At 50.1% G+C, this 17,896-nt stretch overlaps 1 protein-coding gene across 2 annotated transcripts in view; it reads left to right on the top strand.

Annotated features, from left to right (window-relative positions):
* The window catches only part of sppl2 (signal peptide peptidase-like 2), a 77,244-nt gene that overhangs the window by 23,228 nt on the left and 36,120 nt on the right, over positions 1–17,896 (top strand). For both annotated transcript variants that reach the window (XM_072482624.1, XM_072482625.1), the window contains exons 5-8: positions 7,888–8,027; positions 9,103–9,242; positions 10,070–10,166; positions 10,292–10,402. In XM_072482624.1, coding sequence (XP_072338725.1) covers positions 7,888–8,027; positions 9,103–9,242; positions 10,070–10,166; positions 10,292–10,402 — 488 coding nt within the window. The remainder of the gene's footprint in view (positions 1–7,887; positions 8,028–9,102; positions 9,243–10,069; positions 10,167–10,291; positions 10,403–17,896) is intronic.

The following is a 17,896-nucleotide window of genomic DNA, read 5'->3' as shown; positions in this document are numbered from 1 at the left end:
TCACTGTACTCAAGGGCTTTGTCCGTTTTTAGATGCCTAGACCTATTGTATGCTTTTTCCTTTTGACTAAGCTTCCAATTTCCCTTGTCATCCATGGTTCCCAAATCCTGTCGTTTCTATCCTTCCTTTTTGCGGGACATGCCTGTCCTGCACTTCAATCAACCGGCCTTTAAAAGCCTCCCACATGTCAGATGTGGATTTGCCCTCGAATAGCTGCTCCCGATGAAAATTCCTCAGTTCCTGTCTATTTGGATGTAATTGGCCCTCGCCCAATAAGCACCCTCACCCACAGGTCACTCTTGTCCTTATCCATGACTACCTGAAATCTTATGGAATTATGATTACTTACCCAAAATGAAACATTAATCACCTGGCCTGGCTCATTCCCTAATACCAAGTCTAGTACGGCCCCCTCCCTGGTTGGATTGCCAACATTCTGTATCAAAAATCCCTCCTGGACACATCTAACGAATTGCTCTCCATCCAAGCCAAGGGAATCCCAGGCAATATGGGGGAAGTTAAAGTCACCCATCAGCGGACTTCCGAGTGCGGCTATGCGGAGCTGAGCCGCACAATTCGGCAGCTCCCGCTACCACAGACTTTCGGGCTCGCTAGAAGAGCCCCAACGGAACTTTTTTTGATACTAACCCATGGGGAAGGTAAGAGGGAGGTCCCCCTCCAACTTTTATGAAACGGACTCGAAGCGTAACGGCCACAAAAGTGGCATTGGAGCAACGGGAAAAACCGGGGAAAAAAGACAAAATGGTGGCGGCCAGAGACAAAGTGGAGCTGCAGGAGTTTATCAAGCACTGCTTCGAGGAGATGCGTAAGGAAATGCTGGCGCCTATGCTTTCGGCAATCGAAGGACTAGGGATCACCCAGAAGGCCCACGAGGTTCCGATCCAGGAGGTACAAAAAAGAGTTGGTCAGAACGAGGACGAGATCTCGGGCCTGGTGGTGAGAGTGCAGCAGAACGAGGCGCTACACAGGAGGTGGGCGGGAAGACTCGACGACCTGGAGAACAGGTCGAGGAGAAAGAATCTGCGGATCCTGGGTCTCCCTGAAGGAGCGGAGTGGGCCGATGCCGGGGCATACGCGAGCAAGATGCTCGGGGCGATGATGGGCAAGGAGGCCCCTTCGAGGCCGCTGGAGTTAGACGGGGCACACCGGGTGCTGGCGAGGAGGCCCCGGGCAAATGAGCCGCCAAGGGCGATGGTGGTGAGGTTCCACCGGTTCACGGACAGAGAGTGGGTCCTGAAATGGGGCAAAGAAGGAGCGGAGCAGTAAGTGGGACAATGCAGAGATCCGAATATACCCGGATTGGAGCACGGAGGTTGCAAAGCGGAGAGCGGGTTTCAACAGGGCCAAAGCTGTGTTGCACCAGAAAGAAGTGAAATTTGGAATGCTGCATCAGCGCGACTGTGGGTCACGTACAAGGGCCAACACTACTACTTTGAAACGCCTGAAGAGGCGTGGACATTTATACAAACCGAAAAGTTGGACTCTAACTGAGGGTTTGTGAGGGTGGGGGGGATATTTGAGGTTTGATGTGTGATGGTTGTTGTATATAGGGGGTCAATCACAATCACGCGCAGGAAATGTTACATGGGCTGGGGGAGAGAGACAAGGCCGCGACAGGAGCTGCGCCAGAGGGGGCGGAGCGGGCTTTGGAAAGCGCGGGGTTTCTTGTTTTTCCCGCGTGCGGGAAGAAAGGTGGGAGGGGGAACTCCCACACTGGGAGGTCAATGGGATAGCGGGGGTAGCCGGGGTCAGCAGGTGTCAGCTGACTTACGGGAGTGACATGGGGGGAGCAAAAAAGCTAGACGGGGGTCTAGGGGGGGGGGGGGAGAGGAGAAGAGTTGCGGCTGCACTGGCCGAAAGGGAATGGGACATAGAAGAGGTGGTCGGGACGGGGGTCCCCCGTCTGGGGGACTGGAGGGTGAGGGAGGCGTGGACACGGGACTGGCCCAGAAAAGGAGATGGCCGACACGTGGAACGTGAGGGGCACTTAAAGGGACTGAAGGCAGACGTGGTCATGCTCCAAGAGACACACCTGAAGGTGGCGGACCAGGTCAGGTTAAGAAAGGGATGGGTAGGATAGATATTCCACTCTGGACTGGACGCAAAGAATAGAGGGGTGGCAATATTGGTGGGAAAACGGGTGTTATTTGAGGCCAAGCCTATTGTTGTGGACAATGGAGGGCGATATGTAATGGTGAGTGGTAGGTTGCAAGGGACGCGGGTGAGGTTGGTAAACGTATACGCCCCGAACTGGGATGATGCAGGATTCATGAAGCGCATGTTGGGGCGCATTCCGGACCTGGGGATAGGAGGCCTGATAATGGGAGGGGACTTCAATACAGTGTTGGATCCAGCACTGGACCACTCCAAATCAAGGACTGGAAAGAGGCCGGCGGCGGCCAAGGTGCTCAGGGGGTTTATGGATCAGATGGGGGGGGAGTGGACCCATGGCGGTTTGCAAGGCCGCAGGCCAGGGAATTTTCTTTCGTCTCCCATGTACACAAAGCCTACTCCCGGATAGATTTTTTTGTTCTGGGCAGGGCGCTCATCCTGAGGGTGGAGGGGACGGAGTATTCAGCCATAGCCGTTTCGGACCATGCCCCGCACTGGGTGGAACTGGCGCTGGGAGAGGAGAGGGACCGACGCCCGCTGTGGCGGCTGGATGTGGGACTGCTGGCGGACGAGGTGGTGTGTGGGAAGGTGAGGGGGTGAATCGAAAGGTACTTGGAGGCCAATGACAACGGGGAGGTGCGGGTGGGGGTGGTATGGGAGGCGTTGAAGGCGGTGATCAGGGGAGAGCTAATCTCCATTAGGGCTCATAGGGAGAAGACAGAGGGCATGGAAAGGGAGAGGTTAGTGGGGTAGATTTTGAGAGTGGACAGGAGATACGCAGAGGCCCCGGAGGAAAGATTACTTGGGGAAAGACGACGGCTCCAGACGGAGCTTGACCTGTTGACCACAGGGAAGGCGGAGGCACAGTGGAGGAAAGCGCAGGGGGCGATCTACGAGCATGGGGATAAGGCTAGTCGGATGCTGGCTCACCAGCTCCGTAAGAGGATGGCAGCGAGGGAAATAGGGGGAGTCAAGGATGGAAGGGGAGCCACGGTTTGGAGTGCGACGAAAATAAACGAGGTATTTAAGGCCTTCTATGAAGAGCTGTACAGATCCCAGCCCCCAGCGGGGGAAGAGGGGATGAGACGATTCCTAGACCAACTGAGATTCCCGAGGGTGGAAGAGCAGGAGGTGGCTGGCTTGGGGGCACCAATTGGGTTGGAGAAGCTGAGCAAGGGTTTGGGGAGTATGCAGGCGGGGAAGGCCCCGGGACCGGATGGGTTCCCGGTGGAGTTCTACAGGAAGGACGTAGACCTGTTGGCCCCGTTACTAGTGAGGACCTTTAACGAGGCAAGAGAGGAGGGGACCCTGCCCCCGTCAATGTCGGAAGCGACAATTTCTTTGATCTTAAAGCAGGACAAGGACCCACTACAATGTGGATCGTTCAGGCTGATCTCGCTCCTCAATGTGGATGCAAAGTTGCTGGCAAAAGTGCTGGCCACGAGGACTGTGTCCGGGGGGTGATCCATGAAGACCAGACGGGATTTGTAAAGGGCAGGCAATTAAACACGTGTGGCGGCTTTTAAACGTGATGATGATGCCATCGGAGGAGGGAGAGGCGGAGATAGTGGCAGCTATGGACGCGGAGAAGGCCTTTGACCGAGTAGAGTGGGAGTACCTCTGGGAGGCGCTGCGTAGGTTTGGGTTCGGGGGAGGGTTTATTAGTTGGGTTAAGCTCCTTTACAGAGCCCCGGTGGCGAGTGTAGTGACGAACCGGCGGAGGTCGGAGTACTTTCGACTGTACCGAGGGACGAGACAGGGGTGCCCCCTGTCCCCCCTGCTGTTCGCATTGGCGATCGAACCATTGGCCATGCCATTGAGGGAGTCTAATAAATGGAGGGGGGTGGTCCGAGGGGGAGAAGAGCATCGGGTGTCGCTATATGCGGATGACCTGTTGCTGTACGTGGCGGATCCAATGGAGGGGATGGTGGAGGTCATGCAGACTCTAAGGGAGTTTGGGGAGTTTTCGGGCTATAAGCTCAATGTAGGGAAGAGTGAGCTCTCCTTATTACAGGCAGGGGACCAGGAAAGAGGGATAGGGGACCTACCGCTGAGGAGGGCGGAGGGGAGCTTTCGGTACCTGGGGATCCAGATAGCCAGGAGTTGGGGGGCCCTACATAAACTGAACCTGACAAGATTGGTGGAGCAAATGGAGGGGGACTTCAAAAGATGGGACATGTTACCGCTCTCGCTGGCGGGTAGAATGCAGTCGGTCAAAATGGTGGTCCTCCCGAGGTTTCTGTTTGTGTTTCAGTGCCTCCCCATCGTGATCGCCAAGGCCTTTTTTAAGAGAGTAGGCAGGAGTATTATGGGGTTTGTGTGGGCGATAAGACCCCGAGGGTAAGGAGAGAGTTCCTGGAATGCAGTAGAGACCGAGGAGGGTTGGCGCTGCCAAATCTAGGGAGCTACAACTGGGCAGCAAATGTGGCGATGATCCGCAAGTGGGTTATGGAGGGAGAGGGGGCGGCATGGAAGAGGATGGAGATGGTGTCCTGCAAAGGGATGAGCCTGGGGGCGTTGGTGACGGCACCACTGCCGCTCTCGCCGACCAAGTATACCACGAGCCCGGTGGTGGCGGCAACGTTAAGGATCTGGGGCCAGTGGAGACGGCACCGGGGCGCAATGGGAGCATCGGTATGGTCCCTGATCAGAGGTAACCACCGGTTTGTTCCGGGGAAGATGGACGGGGGGTTCCAGAGCTGGCATCGGGCGGGGATTAAAAGAATGGGGGACCTGTTCATTGACGGGACGTTTGCGAGCTTAGGGGCACTGGAGGAGAAGTTTGAGTTACCCCCGGGAAATGCCTTTAGATATATGCAGGTGAGGGCTTTTGTGAGGAGACAGGTGAGGGAATTCCCGTTGCCCCCGGCACAAGAAATTCAAGACAGTGTGATCTCGGGTGCATGGGTCGGGGAGGGCAAGGTGTCGGCAATACACCAGGAGATGAAAGAAGAGGGGGAAGCGCTGGTAGAAGAGTTGGAGGGTAAATGGGAGGAGGAGCTGGGGGAGGAGATCGAGGAAGGTCTGTGGGCTGATGCCCTGGGTAGGGTTAATTTCTCCTCCTCGTGTGCCAGGCTCAGCCTGATACAATTTAAGGTTGTTCACAGAGCTCACTTGACGGGGGCGAGGTTGAGCAGGTTCTTTGGGGTAGAGGACAGATGTGGAAGTTGCTCAGGGAGCCCGGCGAACCATGTCCATATGTTTTGGTCATGCCCGGCACTGGAGGGGTTCTGGAGAGGAGTGGCGGGAGCAATATCTCAGGTGGTGAAAGTCCCGGTCAAGCCAAGCTGGGGGCTAGCAATATTCGGAGTAGTGGACGAACCGGAAGTGCAGGAGGCGAAAGAGGCCGGTATTCTGGCCTTTGCGTCCCTAGTAGCCCGGCGAAGGATCTTGCTAATGTGGAAGGAGAAGAAGCCCCCCAGCGTGGAGGCCTGGATAAACGATATGGCTGGGTTCATAAAGTTGGAGAGGATTAAGTTTGCCTTGAGGGTCTGCGCAGGGGTTCTACAGGTGGTGGTGACCGTTCCTAGACTATCTCGCGGAGCGTTAGAGAAAGGTCAGTCAGCAGCAGCGGCAACCTGGGGGGGGGGGGGGCGTGAATGAGCAAGAGATAACATGAAGAGTTGGGGAAACTGGCACGTACGGGAGAGAGCCAGTGTACAAAGCTATGTAAATATACTATTTTGCCATGTATATATCTTGCTCCGCGCAATTTCTCGTTTCTTTTTTTCTGTTACGGGGGGGGGGGGTTATTGTTTGTAAGGGAGAAAAACTGTTAAAAATTTTAATAAATGTATATATATATTAAAAAGAACTACCCTGCTTTTTTCTCACATTTTCAGTATCTGATTACACAACTCCTCTATCTCCTGCAGGCTGTTGGGAGGTCTATAGTATACTCCCAACATTGTGATTTCACCCATATTATTCCTGAGCTCCACCCATTATGCCTCACTACAGGTTCCCTCCAATGTGTCCTCCCTCAACACAGCTGTGATCTGCTCCCTAATCAGCAATGCAACTCCCCCACCTCTTTTGTTTCCCCTTCTGTCCCATCTAAAACAACAATATCCTGGAATGTTAAGCTGTCAGTCTTGTCCTTGTTTTAACCACGTAATTGCAGGCTCTCAGTTTGTCTGTTTTACCTGTTATACTTGCATTGAAGCAAACGCACTCCAGACCTACAGTCCCGTTGAACCCTGTGGCCTCCCTCTGCCTGATCTTACTCTGAGCTATGTTTATCTCAGTCTCACTTTTTTCCCCAGTCTCTACACTTACTGGCCTGTTGTTCCAGTTCCCATCCCCCTGCCTAGTTTAAACCCCCCGAACAGCAGTAGGTAACCTCCCACCAGGGTATTGGTGCCCCTCCAGTTCAGGTGCAACCTGTCATTCTTGTACAGGTCCCACCTTCCCCAGAAGACATCCCAGTAATCCATATATCTAAAGTCCTCCCTCCTACACCATCTTTTTAGCCACATGTTCAATTGTACTGTCTCCCTGTTCCAAGTTTCATGAGCATGTGGCATGGGGAGTAATCCTGAGATTTCTACCCTGAAGGTCCTGCTTTCTAGCTCCTGACCTACCTCCCTGAATTGTCTTTGCAGGACCTCTTCCCTCTTCTTGCCTATGCCATTAGTACCAATGTGGACAATGATATCTGTCTGTTTATCCTCCTGTTTCAGGATGCCCTGTAGCCGTTTAGAGACATCCAGGATCCTGGTACCAGGGAGGCAACACACCATCCTAGAGCCCCGTTTGCAGCCACAGAAACGCCTGTTTATCCCCCAGACTTATGAAGAGAGATTAAGCAGTTTAGGTCATCTTTGTAGAGTTCAGAAGAATGAGGAGAGATCAATTAGAGGTACATAAGATGATTAAAGGTGTTGATAAAGTAGATGTGGAGGGGATGTTTCCTCTTGTGGGGCATTCTAGAACGAAAGGTCATAGTCTCAGGATAAGGGGTAGCAAATTTAAAATAGAGGTGAGGCGTAACTATTTCTCCCAAAGGGTCATGAATCTGTGGAATTCACTACCCCAGAATGTGGTGGATGCTGGGACAGTGAGTAAATTTAAGGAGGAGTTAGACAGATTTTTAATTGGTAATGGGTTACAGAGAACGGGCAGGATGGTGGAGTTGAGGCCATGATGAGATCAGCCATGATCGTATTGAATGGTGGAGCAGGCTCGAGAGGCTAAATTGCCTATTCCTGCACTAGTTCTTACGTTCTAAGAAAGAACTATTCTGTTGAATTTCACCTTCCAGCTCTTGGTCTGTAGCCATGCAGGTAACAGCACCTCAAGCACAAATTTGGTGGTGTTGATTAATTAGGGGATCATGGGGATTTGGGGAGAGGCAGGAGAATGGGGATGAACCTATCAGCCATGATCGAATGGTGGAGCAGATTCGATTGGCCGAATAGCCTTATTCTGCCCCCATATTGTATGGTCTCTATGACTGTTCCTCACTAGCTCAAATTCTTGGTACTCCAAACAGCAACTCATGATCTGCAGCAGTTCAAGGCAGTGGCTCGCTACCACTTTCTCGAGGACAATTAAGGATGGGCATCAATGCTGGCCTAGCTAGCAATCCTCACATCCCACAAACCTATTTAAAAAAATAAAAATTTCTAATTTTGAACCACTTCTGCTAGCTTGCTTTACTACTTTAAACCCTGCTGCAGCCAGTGCTGTCTGATGTGTAACCTTCCAACTGGTAAAACTAGATGAACAACAAATTATTTGTTTCCACAACAGACTTTTGGGAAATCGATCAAAGTAGCGATGTATGCCCCAAACGAACCGTTCCTGGATTATAACATGGTGGTTATCTTCGTCATGGCGGTCGGGACAGTAGCCATCGGCGGTTACTGGGCAGGAAGCAAAGATGTGAAAAAGTAGGTGATTCCTGCTGTGTGGAAATGAGCACTTAGTATGTCGGGAGTTATTTGATTGATAGCTATGGATACTCCCCCAGTCGTCTGGGCTGAACCTGCCAGAGAGTGTTCAGAGTGTGTTGGCAGGAGATACAAAAGTCTGAGAACAAGCACAAACAGACTCAAAAACAGCTTCTTCCCCGCTGCTACCAGACTCCTAAACGACCCTCTTATGGACTGACCTCATTAATGCTACACCCCTGTATGCTTCACCCGATGCCAGTGTTATGTTGTTACATTGTGTACCTTGTGTTGCCCTATTATGTATTTTCTTTTATTTCCTTCTCTTTTCATGTATTTAATGATCTGTTGAGCTGCTTGCAGAAAAATACTTTTCACTATACCTCGGTACGTGTGACAATAAAAAAATCCAATCCAATAATACAAGACACTTATTTGCACAAATGCAATTCTATTCTCTCTCAGCTCCTGAGGTTGGATAGTTAGTACCATTGCATATACTGAATTTACTTTACAATTGGCAGCAGAGCTCATATTCGTAGCATCTCACTTCACCCAACTCTATAAAGGAAGCAAACTCCCCTCTGAATTCAGGGCCCACAATCTTTGCAGGAGCCTCTGGCGCAGGCCAAATTATTTTCTGATTCTCTGCCCAACAGGGCCAGTAGGTACTGAGAATACATCATAAGCAAAATCGGCAATGTTCTAGTCACTTGTCTGTACTTGTGCGCGACTGCACTACACCATCAGAGACACTGGAACGCCACCCCACCTGTAGGTTCCCTTCCATTTCATACATCATCCTGACTCTCCTTCATTGTCATTGGGTCAAAATCCTGTAACTTTGTCCCTGACAGCATTGTGGGTGTGTTTGCACAACATGGCCTGCAGCAACTCACCACCACCACCATCCCATGAGCATTAAGAAATAGGCCCGCAAACGCTCACATCCCATGAATGAATTTTTAAAAAAAGGTTTGAATCGAATATGCATCTAGGAAGTGGAGTGGAATTTTGTTTTTCACTCTTGTGTGAGACATGATGGCAATTAGAATATTTTCTGCTTCTATTCAAGGCGCTACATGAAACACAAACATGACGGGGCAGACAAACAGGATGATGAAACCGTCGATGTTACGCCAATCATGATCTGTATTTTTGTGGTCATGTGCTGCTCAATGCTGGTCCTCCTTTACTGCTTCTATCTTCAACTAGGTATGTCACTGCTTACTGAATATCCAAATATCTGGGAGTGGGCTAGATGGCAGCAAGTTTGGTGCCAGAAGTTGCACTTTGCACAATAAATTATATTCTTATTGAGGGTTGATGGTTGAGATATTCTGATAGTAGGTTACATATATTCCTGTGGGGTTACATCTATTCCTTTTTTAAAAATAAATTTAGTGTACGGGGGGGGATATGTGCAAACTCCACACGGACAGTGACTCAGAGCCGGGATTGAACCTGGGACCTCCGCGCCATGAGGCAGCAATGCTAACCACTGTGCCAACATAGTGCCCTGGGGTAACATATTCCTGTGGTGGAATTTCTACATGGACTTGGGAGAGAATACCTGTTTTTTGGCCTAATGAGTGTAACGTGTCAAGCATTGCAAGAAGTTAGCAGGTTCCATCCATTTCTAAACACTACCATTTCCCAAAGTCTCTCTTGTCTCTGCTGATCTCATCCAAAAGGCAGGAGTACTCCAGATTGCATTAGGACTCTGGAGCAAGGAGGGGGAAATGTAGCCATGATTCAGGAGTCCATAACCAGTGACTTTTGCTAAGCAGGTTAATGTGTGCAGATATTAGGCAATGGCAGGATTGGGCTCTATTTTGATATCCTCAGCAGTTAGTCCGCCAATGTTCACTGTTTAGAGTCCTGTGCAGAATGGTGCTGGACAATATCTAGCGTCTGGAAATTAGCAGCTCACTTCAAAGTGTGATGTTTGAAGGGATGGATTTGGGAACTACTGTAACACTTTCAAATATGAAAAAGCCACATCATAAGCACCTTTTATCTGTTTCTTGTTTCCAAACCAGTGTACGTAATCATAGGCATTTTCTGCCTTGCCTCCTCCATTGGGCTTTACAGCTGCTTGTCCCCATTTGTCAAGAGGATTCCCTTCTGTGAATGCAGGTAATTTAAAATATGTCCTTTTTAAATTCTGTTTTTAATATCAATTTACAACAACCCTGAATTTAGAATTTTCTCCTTGCTCATCACCCGATGTTAACCTGACTTCTCTTTGTTCTATCGATCAGGATTCCAGAGCTACCATGTAGTAACAAACGTCCCCAAGTACGGATGTTGATTCTGGGCATATTTTGTGTCTCTGTTAGTTGTGTGTGGGCAGTATTCAGAAATGAAGACAAGTAAGTAACATTATCTTGTTGTTTATTTTAGTACTTCTATGTGCTTCCTCTTTCAGCATATTGTATCCATTGGTCACAGTGCAGTCTCCCCTACAACAGGGAAACTGAGTGCAGGTTACGTAGCTGCTTTGTCAAACATCTCTGTTCTGACCTTTTAGTCACTTGACACTTTACCTATCCTACAAAGAGCTTGCACTGATAATCTTGCTCTTGATATAGCTTTACCCATTTGCTTTTCACTTGAGTTATCGCCCCACCTGTTTTTCTCACTATTGTTGCCCCCCTCATATCTTTAATGTTTTAAGATAATGTTTCCTCCCATTTCTTAAATAAACTTAATCACTGCCATCTTCTGATTTTCTTTGAAACATTGTTACAGGTGATTGCTCCTCGCTACACACCATTCCTTTTCCTCCTAACCATTCTTGCTCCTATTTAAATGCTGTTGATTTTTCAAGCTATGATAAAATTAACTAGTCTATTCCCTATTCGGGTGTTTTTTTTTTAATAAATATTTTATTGAAAATTTTTGGTCAACCAACACAGTACATTGTGCATCCTTTACACAACATTATAACAATACAGATAATAGTGACCTTTTTTATATAAACAAAAAACAACAAATAAATAAATATTAAATAACAAAAATGAAAACTAGCCCTAATTGGCAACTGCCTTGTCACAGGCTATACCCCCCCCCCCTCCCAAGTCCTGGGCTGCTGCTGCTGCCTTCTTTTTTCCCCCATCTATCTTTCCGCAAGATATTCGACGAACGGTTGCCACCGCCTGGTGAACCCTTGAGCCGACCCCCTTAGGACGAACTTAATCCGCTCTAGCTTTATGAACCCCGCCATATCATTTATCCAGGTCTCCACCCCCGGGGGCTTGGCTTCTTTCCACATTAGCAATATCCTGCGCCGGGCTACTAGGGACGCAAAGGCCAAAACATCGGCCTCTCTCGCCTCCTGCACTCCCGGCTCTTGTGCAACCCCAAATATAGCCAACCCCCAGCTTGGTTCAACCCGGACTCCTACTACTTTTGAAAGCGCCTTTGTCACCCCCACCCAAAACCCCTGTAGTACCGGGCATGACCAAAACATATGGGTATGATTCGCTGGGCTTCTCGAGCACCTCGCACACCTATCCTCCACCCCAAAAAATTTTCTGAGCCGTGTTCCAGTCATATGTGCCCTGTGTAATACCTTAAACTGAATCAGGCTTAGCCTGGCGCACGAGGACGACGAGTTTACCCTGTTTAGGGCATCTGCCCACAGCCCCTCCTCGATCTCCTCCCCTAGCTCTTCTTCCCATTTCCCTTTTAGTTCGTCCACCATAGTCTCCCCTTCGTCCCTCATTTCCCTATATATATCCGACACCTTACCATCCCCCACCCATTTCTTTGAAATGACTCTGTCCTGCACCTCTTGTGACGGGAGCTGCGGGAATTCCCTCACCTGTTGCCTCGCAAAAGCCCTCAATTGCATGTACCTGAATGCATTCCCTTGGGGCAACCCATATTTCTCGGTCAGCGCTCCCAGACTTGCGAACTTCCCATCCACAAATAGATCTTTCAGTTGCGTTATTCCTGCTCTTTGCCACATTCCATATCCCCCATCCATTCCCCCCGGGGCAAACCTATGGTTGTTTCTTATCTGGGACCCCCCCAATGCTCCGGTCTTTCCCCTATGTCATCTCCACTGTCCCCAAATCTTCAGTGTAGCTACCACCACCGGGCTCGTGGTGTAGTTCCTCGGTGAGAACGGCAATGGGGCTGTCACCATAGCCTGCAGGCTGGTCCCCCTACAGGACGCCCTCTCTAATCTCTTCCACGCCGCTCCCTCCTCCTCTCCCATCCACTTACTCACCATTGAAATATTAGCGGCCCAATAATACTCACTTAGGCTCGGTAGTGCCAGCCCCCCCCATCCCTACTACGCTGTAAGAATCCCTTCCTCACTCTCGGAGTCTTCCCGGCCCAAACAAAACCCATGATACTCTTTTCTATCCTTTTAAAAAAAGCCTTCGTGATCACCACCGGGAGGCACTGAAACACAAAGAGGAATCTCGGGAGGACCACCATCTTAACCGCCTGCACCCTCCCTGCCATTGACAGTGCTACCATATCCCATCTCTTGAAATCTTCCTCCATCTGTTCCACCAACCGCGTTAAATTTAGCCTGTGCAATGTGCCCCAATTCTTAGCTATCTGGATCCCCAGGTAACGAAAGTCTCTTGTTACCTTCCTCAACGGTAGGTCTTCTATTTCTCTACTCTGCTCCCCTGGATGCACCACAAACAGCTCACTCTTCCCCATGTTCAATTTATACCCTGAAAAATCCCCAAACTCCCCAAGTATCCGCATTATTTCTGGCATCCCCTCCGCCGGATCCGCCACATATTGTAACAGATCATCCGCATATAAAGATACCCGGTGTTCTTCTCCTCCCCTAAGTATTCCCCTCCATCTCTTGGAACCTCTCAGCGCTATCGCCAGGGGCTCAATCGCCAGTGCAAACAGTAATGGGGACAGAGGACATCCCTGCCTTGTCCCTCTATGGAGCCGAAAATATGCCGATCCCCGTCCATTCGTGACCACACTCGCCACTGGGGCCCTATACAACAGCTGCACCCATCTAACATACCCCTCTCCAAAACCAAATCTCCTCAACACCTCCCACAGATAATCCCATTCCACTCTATCAAATGCTTTCTCGGCATCCATCGCCACTACTATCTCCGTTTCCCCCTCTGGTGGGGCCATCATCATTACCCCTAACAACCTCCGTATATTCGTGTTCAGCTGTCTCCCCTTCACAAACCCAGTTTGGTCCTCGTGAACCACCCCCGGGACACATTCCTCTATTCTCATTGCCATTACCTTGGCCAGGACCTTGGCATCCACATTTAGGAGGGAAATTGGTCTGTAGGATCCGCATTGTAGCGGATCCTTTTCCTTCTTTAAGAGAAGCGATATCGTTGCTTCAGACATAGTCGGGGGCAGTTGTCCCCTTTCCTTTGCCTCGTTAAAGGTCCTCGTCAGTACCGGGGCGAGCAAGTCCAAATATTTTCTGTAAAATTCAACTGGGAATCCGTCCGGTCCCGGGGCCTTTCCCGTCTGCATGTTCCTAATTCCTTTCACCACTTCTTCTACCGTGATCTGTGCTCCCAGTCCCACCCTTTCCTGCTCTTCCACCTTGGGAATTTCCAGCCGATCCAAAAAATCCATCATTCTCTCCCTCCCATCCGGGGATTGAGCTTCATACAATTTTTTATAAAATGTCTTGAACACTTCATTCACTCTCTCCGCTCCCCGCCCCATCTCTCCTTCCTCATCCCTCACTCCCCCTATTTCCCTCGCTGCTCCCCTTTTCCTCAATTGGTGTGCCAGCAATCTGCTCGCCTTCTCCCCATATTCATACTGTACACCCTGCGCCTTCCTCCATTGTGCCTCTGCAGTGCCTGTAGTCAGCAAGTCAAATTCCACATGCAGCCTTTGCCTTTCCCTGTACAGTCCCTCCTCCGGTGCCTCCGCATATTGTCTGTCCACCCTCAAAAGTTCTTGCAGCAACCGCTCCCGTTCCTTACTCTCCTGCTTCCCTTTATGTGCCCTTATTGATATCAGCTCCCCCCTAACCACCGCCTTCAACGCCTCCCAGACCACTCCCACCTGAACCTCCCCATTGTCATTGAGTTCCAAGTACTTTTCAATACATCCCCTCACCCTTAGGCACACCCCCTCATCTGCCATTAGTCCCATGTCCATTCTCCAGGGTGGGCGCCCTCCTGTTTCCTCCCCTATCTCCAAGTCTACCCAGTGTGGGGCATGATCCGAAATGGCTATAGCCGTATATTCCGTTCCCCTCACCTTCGGGATCAATGCCCTACCCAACACAAAAACGTCTATGCGCGAATAGACTTTATGGACATAGGAGAAAAACGAGAACTCCTTACTCCTAGGTCTACTGAATCTCCACGGGTCCACACCTCCCATCTGCTCCATAAAATCCTTAAGCACCTTGGCTGCTGCCGGCCTCCTACCAGTCCTGGACTTCGACCTATCCAGCCTTGGTTCCAACACCGTGTTAAAGTCTCCCCCCATTATCAGCTTTCCCGTCTCTAGGTCCGGGATGCGTCCTAGCATTCGCCTCATGAAGTTGGCATCATCCCAGTTCGGGGCATACACGTTTACCAAAACCACCATCTCTCCCTGTAATTTGCCACTCACCATCACGTATCTGCCCCCGTTATCCGCCACTATAGTCTTTGCCTCGAACATTACCCGCTTCCCCACTAATATAGCCACCCCCCTGTTTTTCGCATCCAGCCCCGAATGGAACACCTGCCCCACCTATCCTTTGCGCAGCCTAACTTGGTCTATCAGTTTCAGGTGCGTTTCCTGTAACATAACCACATCTGCTTTAAGTTTCTTAAGGTGTGCGAGTACTCGTGCCCTCTTTATCCGCCCGTTGAGCCCTCTCACGTTCCACGTGATCAGCCGAGTTGGGGGGCTTCCCACCCCCCCCCCTTGCCGGTTAGCCATCATCTTTTTCCAGCTTCTCACCCAGTTCCCACGCAGCTGTATCTCCCCCAGGCGGTGCCCCCCCCGCCCATCCTCTCCCGTACCCATTCCCCCCTTTCCCCAGCAGCAGCAACCCAGTAATTCCCCCCTCCCACCCCCCCCCCCCCCCGCTAGACCCCCCGCTAGCGTAATTACTCCCCCCATGTTGCTCCCAGAAGTCAGCAAACTCTGGCTGACCTCGGCTTCCCCCCGTGACCACGGCTCGCACCGTGCGACGCCCCCTCCTTCCTGCTTCTCTATTCCCGCCATAATTATCATAGCGCGGGAACCAAACCCGCGCCTCTCCCTCGGCCCCACCTCCCATGGCCAACGCCCCATCTCCTCTCCCTCCCCACCTCCCCCCATCACCACCTGTGGGAGAAAGAAAAGTTACCATACCGCAGGATTAGAACATAAAACCCCTCTTCGCCCCCCCCATTCGCCCCACCACTTTATCCAAACGTTCTTTTTCATAATCCACTCATTCCAGTTTTTCGTCTACAATAAAAGTCCACGCTTCATCCGCCGTCTCAAAGTAGTGGTGCCTCCCTTGATATGTGACCCACAGTCTCGCCGGTTGCAGCATTCCAAATTTTATCTTCCTTTTGTGAAGTACCGCCTTGGCCCGATTAAAGCTCGCCCTCCTTCTCGCCACCTCCGCACTCCAGTCTTGATAAACGCGGATCACCGCGTTCTCCCATTTACTACACCGAGTTTTCTTCGCCCATCTAAGGACCATTTCTCTATCCTTAAAACGGAGGAATCTCACCACTATGGCTCTGGGAGTTTCTCCTGCTCTCGATCCTCGCACCATAACTCGGTACGCTCCCTCCACCTCCAACGGACCCGTCGGGGCCTCCGCTCCCATTAACGAGTGCAGCATCGTGCTCACATATGCCCCGACGTCCGCCCCCTCCACACCTCCAGGAAGGCCAAGAATCCTCAGGTTGTTCCTCCTTGCGTTGTTTTCCAGTGCCTCCAACCTCTCCACACATCGTTTCTGGTGTGCCTCCTGTATCTCCGACTTCACCACCAGGCCCTGTATATCGTTCTCATTCTCGGCTGCTTTCGCCTTCACGACCCGAAGCTCCTGCTCCTGGGTCTTTTGTTCCTCTTTCAGCCCTTCGCTCGCCTGTAGTATCGGGGCCAACAACTCTTTCTTCATTTCCTTTTTTATCTCCTCCACGCAGCATTTCAAGAACTCTTGTTGTTCAGGGCCCCATATGAAACTGCCACCTTCCAACGCCATCTTGGTTTTTTCTTGCCTTCCTTGCCGTTGTTCCAAAGGATCCGCTGCAATCCGGCCACTTTCCTCTCCTTTTTCCATCCGTGTCCAGGGGGAACACCCTTCTGGTTTACCGCACGGTGTTTTTAGCCGTTAAAATTGCCGTTGGGGCTCCTATCAAGAGCCCAAAAGTCCATTCCACCGGGAGCTGCCGAAACGTGCGACTTAGCTGGTCATCGCCGCACCCGGAAGTCCCCTATTCGGGTGTTGTCTGACATATATGATTCCCAGCATTTGCAGTGAGATGAGTGATTATTGTTCACATTCCCTGGCCTTGAAAATATGTTGGATGAATATTTATGTTCAGATTCTTAAACCATTATGTCAGAGTCCTTCATCTGCTAGTTCATTTTAACCCACTTCTGCGATGAAGAATTTTATGCAACCCAATTTATATGACATTTACATCATGTTTTATACAATTGCATCTACAATAATGCAATTTCTATACTAATTCACGCACTAATATTAACTCTTAAGTTATACGCCAGTGTTTACATCGTGAAATTCAGGTACTAATCTCACTGTAATTTTGTTATGACCAGGAGAGAAGAGGTGGGCTGGTGCAGTGGCTAGCATTGCTGCCTCACAACGCCGAGGACCCGTGTTCGATCCTGGCCCCGGGTCGCTGTCTTGTGTGGAGTTTGCCCCCACAACTCAAAGATGTGCAGAGTAGGTGGATTGGCCACGCTAAATTGCCCCTTAATTGGGGAAAAATAATAATTGGTACTCTAAAATGGATATTTAAAAAAGAGAAGAGGTGAGCTGGCTCCCCTCTATTCAACCCCCCAGGTTGGTCGCAACAATGGTTTCGATTTCTTTTTCACGAGAATATGCCTTTTCCAAATCAGTGTGTATTTAACTATTTAAGCTGTTCGCAATAAGGAACCAGGTTTTCATGAGCCAAAGAAAGAGAACATCTATTAAATAGTAAATCTGAGAAATATCATAACATGGCATCAAGCATTCAGCCCTCATGCAGTCATTAGGGCTGCGCACACACAGGATCAGAAATAAGGCGGGTTAGAGTCCAATTTTTAAGAAGGCAGAAGAGTATGTGCTTAAGTATCCTTTGATTTGTATTTGAGGCATAGGTTTTAAACACTGCAGCCGATTTAGGTTAGCTGGTTTGTTGGGTGCGGTCAGATGCAGAAGACGTCTACGAGATCTCTTAGCGCTGCTGCCTCACAGCGCTGAGGACCCGGGTTCGATCCCGACCCCAGGTCACTATCCATGTGGAGTTTGCACATTCGCCCCGTGTCTATGTGGGTCTCACCCCCGCAGCCTAAAGATGTGCAGGGTAGATGGGTTGGCCATGCTAAATTGCCCCTTAATTTAAAAAAAAAATAGATTTTGGTTCACTGGTATGTTCCTAGTAGAGTTGGATTCTCCACATCTTAACCCAAAAGACCAAGAGAGGGGTGAAGGCAGCCTTCATCTGGTTTCCTCCGCTGAAGACTTTCTTGACACCACCTGTGTCACTTGCAATCTCTCTAAAGTGGCTGGGCAACCTTGTGTATTTCCAAAATGTTTTGTGCAGGTCTGCCTGTGGCAGCCATTGTTTCAGTGTCCAGTATTTTGCATTTCATTGTCTTTTCTTTTAAACAGTTATGAGTTTCAATAGGATTCTAGGGAATGTCTGTCTTCTCCA

The sequence above is a fragment of the Scyliorhinus torazame genome, chromosome 18 (assembly GCF_047496885.1).
Source record: "Scyliorhinus torazame isolate Kashiwa2021f chromosome 18, sScyTor2.1, whole genome shotgun sequence".
Lineage (NCBI taxonomy): Eukaryota > Metazoa > Chordata > Chondrichthyes > Carcharhiniformes > Scyliorhinidae > Scyliorhinus > Scyliorhinus torazame.
This window is presented reverse-complemented; position numbering and strand designations above follow the sequence as displayed.